The following is a 13,461-nucleotide window of genomic DNA, read 5'->3' as shown; positions in this document are numbered from 1 at the left end:
GGATCATAGACCTAAATATAAGAGCCAGAACTGTAAAAAAACATAAGAAGCATACTCAGCACCTTCTGTTAGACAATGCTTCCTTAGATTTTACACCCAAAATACAAACAACAAAAAAAAAAAATAGATAAATGGGACCTCATCAGAACTGAAAACTCTTGTTCATTGAGAACTTTATCATGAAAGTAAAAAACAACCTATACAATGGGAGAAAATTTTTGGAAACCATGAATCCAATAAGGGTTTAATATCCAGAATGTATAAAGAAATCCTACAACTCAACAATTAAAAGACAAAATCCCATCTTTAAAATGAGCAAAAGACTTCAATAGACATTTCTCCAAAGAAGATATATAAATAGCAAAAATGCACATGAAAAGATATTCAACATCACTAGCTTTTAGGGAAATGCAAGTCAAAATCACAGTGCAATACAATTTCACAACCACTAGAATAGCTACTATTTTTTAAAGAAAGGAAAAATAACAAGTGTTGGAGAGGATGTAGAGAAACAGGAACACTCAACATTACTGGTGGGAATGTAAAATGGTACAGCCACTGTGGAGGACAGTTTGGCAGTTCCTCAGAAAGTATAGAATTACCATATGACCTGGAAATATCACTTCTAGGTATCCAAAAGAACTGAAAGTATGGACTCAAGCAGATATTTGCATACCAATGTTCACAGTGACATTATACGCAATTTCCAAAGAAAGAAGCAATTCAAGTGTCCATCAAATGGATGGATAAATATAATGAATTACTATTCAGTCATAAATATGAATGAAGTTCTGACTTATGTGACAACTCGGATGAAATTTGAAGGCATCATGTTGAATGAAATAAGCCAGACACAAAAGGACAAATATTGTATGACCTCAGCAGCATGAAATAATTAGAATAAGCAAACTCATAGAGTCAGAATCTAGAATACAGGTTACCAGGGGATGAGATGTGAGTAGAGAATGAGGAGTCAATGCTTAAATTGTACAGAATTTTCCTTTGGGTTGATTTTAAAGTTTTGGTAATGAATGGTGTTGATGATAACACAACATTGTGAATATAATTAACAGCACTGAATTATATATATTAATGTGGTTACAAAGGGAAATTTTAGGTTGTGTATATGTTACCAGAATAAAAAAAAAAAAAATAGGACTGGAGAGGTGGGGCGAGATGGTGGAATGGTGAGGTGTGCGTTATACGGAGGTGAAAAGACAGTGGTATGATATTGTTCTAGTTTGCTAATGCTGCAGAATGCAAAACACCAGAGATGGATTGGCTTTTATAAAAAGGGGGTTTATTTGGCTACACAGTTACAGTTTTAAGGCCATAAGGTGTCCAAGGTATCACATCAGTAATCGGGTACCTTCACTGGAAGATGACCAATGCTGTCCGGAAAATCTCTGTTAGCTGGGAAGGCACGTGGCTGGCATCTGCTCCAAAGTTCTGTTTTCAAAATGGCTTTCTCCCAGGATGTTCCTCTCTAGCAAGCTTGCTCCTCTTCAAAACGTCACTCACAGCTGCACTGAGTTCCTTCTCTTTGAGTCAGCTCATTTATATGGCTCCACTGATCAAGGCCCACCCTGAATGGGTGGGGCCATGCCTCCATGGGAATATCTCATCAGAGTCATCACCCACAGCTGGGTGGGGCACATTCCAAGCAAATCTAATCAGCACCAAAACGTCTGCCCCACAAGACTACATCAAAGATAATGGTGTTTTGGGGACACAATACATTCAAACTGGCACAGATATATTTAAGATACTGAAAGGGAAGAACTGCCAACCATGAATTCTATATCCAGCAAAACTGTCCTTCAGAAATGAGGGAGAGGAGAACCTAAGATGGTGGCGCTAGGTGAGACAGGGCAAAAAAACACCTCCATGAAAAATACTACATAAAAGCCAGAAAGTGACCCAGAACACCAGTTCCAGCAATGCACCAGTCGGACCTTGCTAAATCCACAGGGACCATGCATTTGGTGAAACTGGGAGTCTGCGTTCTGAAACGAGTGAGTGAGCCAGCTGAAAGTCCAGCAGCCATGCTGTGGTGTGGCAAAACCGTGGGTTGGTGTTTGGAGATGGACTAGTTCTTTTTTAAAAAAAAGAAAAAAAACCCAGGAGCAGCTGCGGATACAGTGGCACGAATCATGCAGTGAAGCGAGACAGGAACAGGCTGTGCCAATGCCTCAATATCTGGCATGGAAGACAGCCCTTCCCATACCCGCTGCTAATTGTCTCAGAGCCAGGAGGGCAGAGGGGAGCCAAAAGGAGAAAGAAACTGCGCCTCTTGCAGCCATCTTCCTGGTGGGCTGGAGAAGCTCCTGCCCAGGGCCGGGGCCGCAGCCCAGAGCTGCACCAAGGGTTCTGGTGTGACAGAGAGTGTTTCCCACAGCACCGTGCACACGCCACAATATCGGCCATGGACAGTGGTCTTTAGTGCACCCACAGCTAATTGTTCCGGAACTGGGAGGGTGGAGCTGCGCAAAAAGGGGGAAATTAACACACCCCATTCAGCCATCTTTACAGCAGGCTGGGAATGCCCTTGCATGGGTCAGCGGCCCAGGGCTTCCCTGGAGGGCTAGCATGCACTTGAGACATGGCACAGCCTTCCCTCAGCAGAGGTCCTGGAAGAGCACAGCTGAGAAGGGGGACCCACTCGAAAATCCCAGGACTTGAGGGTCAGCAGCAGAGACAATCTGTGGAAAGACTGAAATGAAGGCTTAGACTCTTGCAACAGCCTTAAATCTCTGGGAACACCTGGGAGGTTTGATTATTAAAGCTGTCCTGCCTCCCTAACCACTCAGACACACGCCCCACATTCAGGGTGGATGGCACCAACAACACACCCAAACTTAGTGCACCAATTGAACCCTACAAGAATCAGACCCCCACACACCACAAAGACAAAGTTGGGGAGTACTGATTTGAGAGGAATAGGTGACTCACGGATGCCATTTGCTGGTTAGTTAGAGAAAGTGTACGCCACCAAGCTGTAAATCTCACAAATTAGAGATTGGTATTTTTCATATCCTGAAAGAACCCTATCAAGTAAAGCAAATGCCAAGAGGCCAAAAACAACAGAAAATTTTAAAGCCTATGATAAAACCAGATGATATGGAGAACCCAAATCCAAATACCCAAATCAAAAGATCAGAAGAGACACAGTACTTGGAGCAATTAATCAAAGAACTAAAGACAAACAATGAAAGCATGGCACAGGATATAAAGGACATGAAAAAGCATGGCACAGGGTATAAAGGACAAAAAGAAGACCCTAGAAGAGCATAAAGAAGAAATTGCAAGAGTAAATAAAAAAAAAAATAGATGATCTTATGGAAACTGTTGAACAAATTAAAAGATTCTGGATACTCATAGTACAAGACTAAATTAAAAAGAGAATGTGCTTTGAATAAATTCAGTTTTTCAAATGAACAATGTCTCAGCATCCTCAAGGACCACAGAATGGAAAATGAAAGAACAAAAGAAAAACTGGGGGAAAAAAATTGAAATGGATCTCAGGGATATGATGGATAAAATAAAACGTCCAAATTTAAGTCTCATTGGTGTCCCAGAAGGGGAAGAGAAGGTGTTCTAGTTTGCTAATGCTGCTGGAATGCAAAACACCAGAGATGGATTGGCTTTCATAAAAAGGGGTTTATTTGGTTACACAGTTACAGTCTTAAGGCCATAAAGTGTCCAAGGTAACACATAAGCAATCAGGTACCTTCACTGGAGGATGGCCAATGGTGTCCGGAAAACGTCTGCTAGCTGGGAAGGCATGTGGCTGGTGTTTGCTCCAAAGTTCTGGTTTAAAAATGGCTTTCTCCCAGGACGTTCGTCTCTAGCCTGCAGTTCCTCAAAAATGTCACTCTTAGTTGCTCTCGGAGTGTTTTTCCTCTCTTAGCTTCTCTGGAGCAAAAGTCTGCTTTCAATAGCTGTCCTCAAACTGTCTCTCATCTGTAGCTCCTGTGCATTCTTCAACGAGTCCCTCTTGGCTGTGGCAGCTTGCTCCTTCTGTCTGATCTTATATAGTGCTCCAGTAATTTAATTCAGACCCACCCTGAATGGGCGGGCCAACACCTCCATGGAAATTATCCAATCAGAGATATCACCCATAGTTGGATGGGGCACATTCCATGGAAACACTCAAAGAATTACAATCTAATTAACACTGATAGGTCTGCCCACACAAGATCACATCAAAGATGATGGCATTTGAGGGGCATAATACATTCAAACCTGCACAGGAGGGTAAAGGTCTAGAAAGAGTATTCAAAGAAATTGTCAGGATAAACTTCCCAAACCTTCTACGCAATATAAATACACAAAGCATAAATGTCCAGCAAACTCCAAATAGAATAAATCCAAATAAACCCACTCCAAGACATATTCTGATCAGACTGTCAAATACTGAAGAGAAGGAGCAAGTTCTGAAAGCAGCAAGAGAAAAGCAATTCACCACATACAAAGGAAACAACATAAGACTAAGTAGTGACTACTCAGCAGCCACCATGGAGGTGAGAAGACAGTGGCATGACATATTTAAAATTCTGAGGGAGAAAAATTTCCAACCAAGAATACTTTATCCAGCAAAACTCTCCTTCAAATTTGAGGGAGAGCTTAAATTTTTCACAGACAAATGCTGAGAGATTTTGCTAATAAAAGACCTGCCCTACTTAAAATACTAAAGGGAGCCCTACTGACAGAGAAACAAAGAAAGGAAAGAGAGATACAGAGAAATTTAACAGACATATATAGAACATTACATCCCAAATCACCAGGACACACATTCTTCTCTAGTGATCACGGATCTTTCTCCAGACATGTTTTATGGGACATAAAACAAGACTCAATAAATTAAAAAAAAAATTGAATTTATTCAGAGCACATTCTCTGACCACAATGGAATACAAATAGAAGTCAATAACCATCAGAGACAGAAAATTCACAAACAACTGGAGGGTAAAAATGAGGGGGAGATGAAAACATTCCCGGATAATCAAAAGCTGAGGGACTTCATCACCAGTAGATCAGTCCTATAAGAAATGCTAAAGGAAATTGTGCAGGCTGAAAGGAAGGGACACTAAACAATTGACTGAAACCACAAGAAGAAATAAAGATTTCCAGTAAAGATCACATGGTAAATATAAATACCAATACTACTGTATTTTTGATTTGTAACTCCACTATTTACATCCTACAGGATCTAAAATACGTAAACTGTAACAATACATCAGTGGTTTTGGACTCAATGTAAAATATGTAGTTTTTGACAAGAACTACATAAAGGTGGGGGAATGAAGGATATAGGAACATAGTTTATGTGTCCTGTTGAAGTTAATCTGGTATCAAAGAAAAACAAGATTGCTATAGATTTAAGAGACTAAATTTAAGCCCCATGGTAAATACAAAGAAAATATCAGAGAATACGACCATAGAGATGAAAAGTAGAGTATGGGTTACGAGAAGTGGGGGAAGGGGCAATGGAGAGTTAAGAAATGAGTATAGGGTTTCTGTTTGGGGTGAAGGGAAATTTCTAGAAATGGATGGTGGGAAGGTGATGGCATTGCAACATTCTAAATGTGATTAATCCCACTAATGGAATGCTAAGGTTGGAATGGGAAGATTTAGGCTGTATATATGTTTGCACAATAGAAAAAAAAAAAAAAGACAGTCTAAATAGATAATGACAATTAAATGCCAAGGATGATCCTGGATGGGATCTGAAGATGGAGGAGAGGAGGCTCAAAGGGACACAGTTGGGACATAAGAAAAAAAAAAAGGAAATATAGAATGTAAGCTTGTATCAATGTTGAATTTCTTGAACTTCTTAGCTGTCCTTAATGGGATTGCATAAAAGAATGTTATTGTTCATGGGAAATGTATATATGTGAATTACATTGTTCAAGGATGTGTGCATGCAACTTGCTCTCATATGTTCAGAAGACAGAGCAATAGATGATGGATGATAGGGAGGGAGGGAGGGAGGGAGGGAGGGAAAGAAAGAAATGGTGGTGTGACAGGATGTTAAAGTTGGTGGATCAGGGTATTGGGGGAGGGGAGGTCAGGGTATGCTGGAGTTCTTTGAATGGGGTTTGTATTGTTTTTGTAATTGTTCCTGTAAGTTTGAATTGATTTCAAAATAAAATTTAAAAAATAATGAGGGCGAGATAAAAATATTACCAAACAAGCAGACACTGAGAGAGTTTGCAAATAAGAGACTGGCACTACAAGAAATACTAAAGGGAGTGCTACAGGCTGATAGGAAAGCACAGGAGAGAGAGGTTTGGAGAAGAGTGTAGAAATGAAAATTATCAGGAAGGGTAAAAGGAGAGAGAGGGAAAAGATAAGATATGACATATAAAATCCAAAGACAAAATAGTAGAAGATAGTACAGTCTTCAGTAATAACACTAAGTGTTAATGGATTAAACTCCCCAATAAAAAGACACAGACTGGCAGAATGGATTACAAAACAGGACCCATCTATATGCTGTCTACAAGAAACTCACTTTAGACCCAAGGACAAAAATAGGCTGAAAGTGAAAAGTTGGAAAAAGATATTTCATGCAAACCGCAATCAGAAAAAAGCAGGAGTAGCTATATTAATATCAGACAAATTAGACTTCAAAAGTAAAACAATTAAAAGAGACAAAGAAGGACACTGTATATTAATAAAAGTATCAATTCATCAAGAAAACATAACAGTCATAAATATTTATGCACCAAGCCAGTGCTGCAAAATTCATGAGGCAAACACTGAAAACACTGAAAGGAGAAGTAGATAACTCCATAATAATAATTGGAGACTTCGATACACCACTCTCATCAATGGATAGAACAGCTAGACAGAGGATCAACAAGGAAACAGATGTTGAATTATATGATAAATGGACCAGACTTGATAGACACTTATATAACACTATACCCCACAACAGCAGGATACACATTTTTCTCAAGTGCTCATGGAACATTCTCTAGGATAGATCACATGTTGGATCACAAAGCAAGTCTCAACAAATTTAAAAATATTGACATCATAAAAAACACTTTCTCAGATCATAACAGAATGAAGTTGGAAATAAATTACAGGCAGAATACTGTAAAATTCACAAATATATGGAGAATAAACAACACACTCTTAGAAAACCAGTGGATAAAGGAAGAAATTATGAGAGAAATTAGTACACACCTCGAGGACAAATACTATATGGTCTCACTAATATGAACTAACATTAATGGGCAAACATTGAGAGTTAAAAGCTGATAACACAGGCTACCAGGAGATAGAAAGAGGGTAGAGATCAGGCATTTGATGCTGAAGGACTACAGAATGTTCAGCAGGCTTGATTGTATAGACCCAGAAACAGATAGCATAATACTGTGTGATGGTAGCACAATATTGTAAATACACTGAACAAAGATGTCCATGAGTAAATCTGAAAGAGGTGGTATAAAAGCATGTATGACACCTGAGGTAAAGATTGAATATAAAGAGTGAGATTGTTTAACTTAGCAAAAACTGGAGTGGTCAATGATTGTGACTAAATGTAGAAATATAAATCTGTTCTTGCATGTGGGAGAACAGATGAATGTCAACCATGCAGAGTGTTGGAAAGGGGATGTAGTGGGGAAAAAATATAATCAAAGCAAACTGGAGTCTATGGTCAACAGTAATATTGTAATATGCCTCCATTAAATGTAACAAAGGCAACATACCAAAGCTAAATCAGTATGAAAGGGGAATATAAGGGATGGATATGGGATTCTTGGTAGTGGAGTTGTTGTCTGACCCTACTATTGTATTGTATGCTTTTTACTGTCTTTTTTATTATTCATTGAAAAAAATTTTTTTCATAGTACTCAATATGTTCAAGTGCTGACTATGGTGATAAATGCACAACTGTATGATGATACCATGAACAACAGATTGTATACTATGGATAATTATATGGTATGTGAATACGGCTCTATAAAATTATATGGAAAAATATAAACAGGGATAAAAGTGCTGGAGAAAACATGGAGAGAGTGATGTACATATTTACTGTTGGTTGGGAGGCAGAATGCTATATAGCCTTTCTGGAGGACAGTGGGGTGGTTCCACACAAAGTGAAGTATGTTGGTGCCATAAGGTCCTGCAACCTCATTAGGGGGCATTTACTTGGGACATGAATGTACATTTGCATAATTGTGTTTATGGAGAGAGTACACATGATTTGCAACAGGTGGGGGTGGCCTAAGGGTACATCAACTGGGGAACACAATGGTGAACTGTTGTGTGTGCATACAATGGAATATTAAGCTACTGCAAGTAGTGAAGCTGTGAGACAAGCAAGGAGGTGAATGGAACCTGTAGACAGTATTTTGAGTGAACTACACCAGAAACAAAAGCAAACACTATAATGCCTCATCAATATTGACTAACTACAATGTGTAAACGCAGAATTGAACCTTAGAGCACAGCTTATCAGGGGAATGCTTATTGTAACAGTCCCTAGATTGTAAACTCTTACAGCAGTCGCATCTATTCCTGAACTGTAATGGCTACCTTCAGATTCTGACATGCTGATCCCTTTGTGTATAACCTGGTTGATCCCTGGACATTTGGGTATCTGTGTGACACCTGAAACTCAGAGCTAGAACTCGGCAGAAATGAGTGTCAGTATTAGAACATATAGAACTGTTAAAAAAGCTGAAAAAGAATCCAGATTTCAACTAGAGATATGAATAAAGCAGATGTGGTTAGGACTAGGGAAAATCAGGCCGAAGCGTAAAGGACAATACTGACTGCATTTTTAAAACTTCAATTCCATGTGAGGCCAAGGGAAGAGATGTTTAGCTGGTGCAAGATCCATATTTCCTAAACAATTTAACTCATACAGTTTGTTCAAATACCATAATTACATGGAAGTTTTAATAGGAAGTGAGACCTGGTAGATTTCCATAGGTTAGTGTGAAATAGTGACACATCCCAAAGTAATGTGGACAAAGAATAAAAATATATAGGCAGGGCCTCCCTGAGGAGCTGAGGAAAATGCAGAGGTGTTGGGCCTCCTCACCTGGATTGTGGCTGATGTTCTCACAAACATAGAGGACTGGCGGTTTGATGTGCCAAGCCCTCTATCATGGGACTTGCCCTTATGAAGCTTGTCACTGCAAAGGAGAGGCTAAACCTCCTTATAATCATGCCTAAAAGTCTCCCACTGAGTACCTCTTTGTTGCTCAGATGTGGCCCTCTCTCTCCCTGGCTAAGCCAACTCAGCGGTGAACTCACTGCCCTCCCCCCTACGTGGGATCTGACTCCCAGGGATGTAAATCTCCTTGGCAACCTGGGATATGACTCCCAGGGATGAATCTGGACCTGACACTGTGGGATTGAGAACATCTTCTTGACCAAAAAGGAGATGCGAAGTGAAACGAAATAAAGTTTCAGTGGCTCAGAGATTCCAAATGGAGTTGAGAGGTCACTCTGGTGGGCATTCTTATGCACTATATAGATAAACCTTTTTAGTTTTTAATGCATTGGAATAGCTAAAAGTAAATACCTGAAACTATCAAACTGCAACCCAGTAGCCCTGACTCTTAAAGACGATTGTATAGCAATGTAGCTTACAAGAGGTGACAGTGTGATTGTGAAAGCCTTATGGATCACACTCCCTTTATCCAGTGTATGGATGAATGAGTAGAAAAATGGGGACAAAAAACTAAATGAAAAATAGGGTGGGAGGGGGGTTGTTTTGGGTGTTCTTCTTTACCTTTATTTTTTATTCTTATTTTCATTTTTTCTGGTACAACGAAAATGTTCAAAAAATAGATTGGGGTGATGAATGCACAACTATATGATGGTACTGTGAACAATTGATTTACATTTTGGATGATTGTATGGAATATGAATATATCTTAATAAAATTGAATTAAAAAATAAGAATATAAAACACAAATAGTGAAGCCAGTTGTAAAATGATGGACTATAGTTAATAGTACAATTATTATAATGTTCTTTCATGAATTGTAACAAATATACCACACCAATGACAGGTCTTAATAATTGGGTGGTATATGGGGAAACTCTGTAATTTATGCATGATTTTTCTGTAAACCTAAAACTTCTTTAATTACAAAAAAAAAATCAAGTAATTAGATAATCTTTGAAAACAGAAGATTTCCATGTGGGGTGAGAATAGGATAGCAGTGTCTATAACGTATGGGAATGGAAGCAGTGAGGTGAGGAAGTACTTCATCTCATTTATGCATGCTTCTATACAATCTGGATAATATCAGGAGTGTAAGGGGAGAAAATCAGAAATAAAGTCCCTTAAAGTAAGTTGACCATATAATTTATCAATGAAAAGTTGATACTTTTGAGGATAAAAGGGCTAATATTAATAATTACACCAGAAACACAGGAATAAGCCAGCACTGTCCCAAGAAAATTAGAACTTATGGTTACCTAATCACAGGAAAATTTCAGAATAGATTGGACCTGGGACTAGATTCAACTATTTATCTAGCCTCCCAATGTCATCCTTAAACTCAGCCCAAGTGCTTCTGTGCTCTATGGTATTATCTCAGAATTCTGCAGACTACATTTATGATCTTGAGAAAGGACACCATGGCCTGCTTAAGTTAAGCTGCACTGCTGAAAGTATTAACGGTGACTGTCAACCTCTGGTTAGATCACATAGTGAGAAAATTCCCTCCCTACCATGTACCTCCTAAGACACCCTCTTAAAAGAAGCTAAACTTCAATCAGACACTGCTAAACACAGGACAGAATGGCTCAGTCAGGTGAGGCTGGTAGCAAAGAGTTAAGAAATAAATATAAAACCAATAGAATATGATAGTGTCACTCCATATTTTCCACTAAAATACTTAGGAAGATTAAATAAGCACTTACAAAAACACCAAATTAAGACTGACAATCTAGTACTAGAATTATGGAAGAATACTGGAAGAAAATATCCTATAAGAAGTTTGTGGGAAAAAATATTATAAAATCAGGGAAATTACGGTGAAGGAAGAAGGAAATTATACCTCTAAAATGACCTTAATGTGTAAACTCCAGGAAATGTCAATTGAGTAGAAGATAATATTGTCATGCCATAAAACAGGTATAGAAAACCATTTAAAAAATACCAATATGAGTTAAAATCGGTAATGTACAGAAAGATCACCAAAATAGAAAACAACGCAAGGAAACCTAAAGAGCAAAAGCAGAATTAAAAGCCACCTTGAAAGCAATAAAGAAAGAATTGGCACTGCAGGAACACATATGTGATTGGGAGAACAAACCTTACAACATCTACAGCAGGGAGGAAAAAAAGTTAAAAAAAAAAGTGTTTGTTTATGTGCTTCAGAGGGAGTGGAGAGGAGGGATACACAGATACAGGAGACAACTTTAGACCTAAACTGAGAATTTATTTACTACTGTGAATAATATGAAACAGAAGTAATATTCCCAGTTCTTGTTTATAATAGAGGAAATACTACATTTATCAGTTTCGACTCTAAATTTTAAAAGATTAAATTACCATACTGAAAGACAAGTTTATTCAAATTGGGTTTTTTAAAACTTCAAATATTTTGCTATTTACAACCTATCTAAAACAAATTTACCAAGAAATATTAATGATGATATTAATGGTTAATATGGCAAACACTGTTCTAACCACTTTTCCTATGTTCACTTACTTAAATTATATGTCCTTATTACATCTTCCCCATTTTCAGATGAGGAATCTGAGGCACAGAGTTTAAGTAACTTGCCAAAGTTAACACCACTTATAAGTGGCAGAGCAGAATTTGAAAAAGAAAAAAAGTTATATTAGGCAAAAACAATAAAAATACAGCATGGGTGGAAAAATTAACATCAAAGAAAAATTCAATGACACATTAAAATGCTTTATATGTAAATGAAAGATGGCTTATTCATTCCATTAAGAAAATCATTACATGATTATAACAAAGGAAGAAAGTAATTTGATTACCTCAATAGATGTCCAAAGTCAATTGATTAAACTCAACTGCTAATTGAAAATCCCAAAAAACTGAATAAAAGGAAATTTCCTGACCATGATAAAAACTATTTATCACAGATAACCAACCATCATAGGTGAAATAATAGAAGCACTCCTGTTTCAAAGCACAATAGAAGAGTGATGCTACTGTAACTCACATCACAACTATTTAATTTTATTTTAAAAGTTGAGGCCAATGCAATAAAATATGGGTTGGATATAAAAGCTACATATGTTGTAAAGGAATTACAAATTTATCCTTGTTTTTAAACATGATAGACATCAAACATCTAAAGAACCTAACTTAAATATTAAATGAATTATTCATACCAGAAATCATCTTCCTTTCAACTATATCCAGATGAATTTTTGATACAATATTAAACCCATAATTCATAATGCCAAATCCTGCTATTTGGTTGAGGCGCAGCTATCACATCCCTTTGACAAAGTCATTACTTGAAAAAAAATTTCTGAGTAATATGTTAACTCACCAAATAGCATAAATTTTTACATAATTGTCAATATATTTCTATACTATCTGACTACCTAACATACCATCTGTATATCTAATAATATTCTCTACTCATTTATTTATAATTATATTATGGGAACTAGCAGTCATTCACATTTTTATCTTGCAAAACAGGAAAACATGTTACCTTGTAATTCTCTTGCTTCTTGGTAAGTTTGTTTTTCAGTCTTACTTTGTAATTTCTCTTCTGAAACATTAGCCTTTATAACAAAAGTTGTAATAAGTAATTACAAATTATTTATCTTAAAACTACACAAATTAATTTTTCTATCTTTTATAGAGTAAAAGAATCTTAAACACACAATCAATACTCTCAGGGTCACATTAACCATTTTCAGATTAACTACATCTAAGGAACAGCATAAACCTGAGATAGTCTCACCACATTATGACAGCTACATAAATAGAAACTGATTATTGCTAATAACTGCCTTTACTGGACCCACAAACTAATTATCATAACTATTATGAAAGTGAAGAGATCTGACTTGCCTGGTGCATGTTAAATATGGTAAAATAAGGCATGATTAATTAATATACTCTCACAAAATTGGGATTTGATTTCAGTTTTATTTTAACCAGTTTTGTTTGCTACCCACTGCCCTCTGACTTCCTTTTATCTCGGTTGGAATGCTATTTAATTACATTCTTTTAGAGAGAGGGTTTGCTTTTCACTCTTATCTATAATGTCATTGCAGAAACATTTTATCTTTCATTATTTCCTGAATTTATCACAAAATGAGAACAAAAAATTGATCTGAGAGACATTTGAAGACACTGAATAATGTGGAGGACGCCCAAGCAATATTGTGATTCTGTCTCATAAAGAGCGCCAAATAAACCAAGTATTAGTAATTATCAATTATGATTCCCGCTTAGATTTATATTGTGGGTCTGCTTC

At 37.2% G+C, this 13,461-nt stretch overlaps 1 protein-coding gene across 1 annotated transcript in view; it reads right to left on the bottom strand.

The window, feature by feature from the left end:
• CCDC7 (coiled-coil domain containing 7) overlaps positions 1-13,461 on the bottom strand; it is a 329,716-nt gene that overhangs the window by 148,976 nt on the left and 167,279 nt on the right. The window contains exon 18 of the mRNA XM_037837696.1: positions 12,688-12,760. Coding sequence (XP_037693624.1) covers positions 12,688-12,760 — 73 coding nt within the window. The remainder of the gene's footprint in view (positions 1-12,687; positions 12,761-13,461) is intronic.

The sequence above is a fragment of the Choloepus didactylus genome, chromosome 5 (assembly GCF_015220235.1).
Source record: "Choloepus didactylus isolate mChoDid1 chromosome 5, mChoDid1.pri, whole genome shotgun sequence".
Classification (NCBI taxonomy): domain Eukaryota; kingdom Metazoa; phylum Chordata; class Mammalia; order Pilosa; family Megalonychidae; genus Choloepus; species Choloepus didactylus.
The sequence above is the reverse complement of the archived record's forward strand: the minus strand, read 5'-3'. Positions and strand labels throughout refer to the sequence as shown.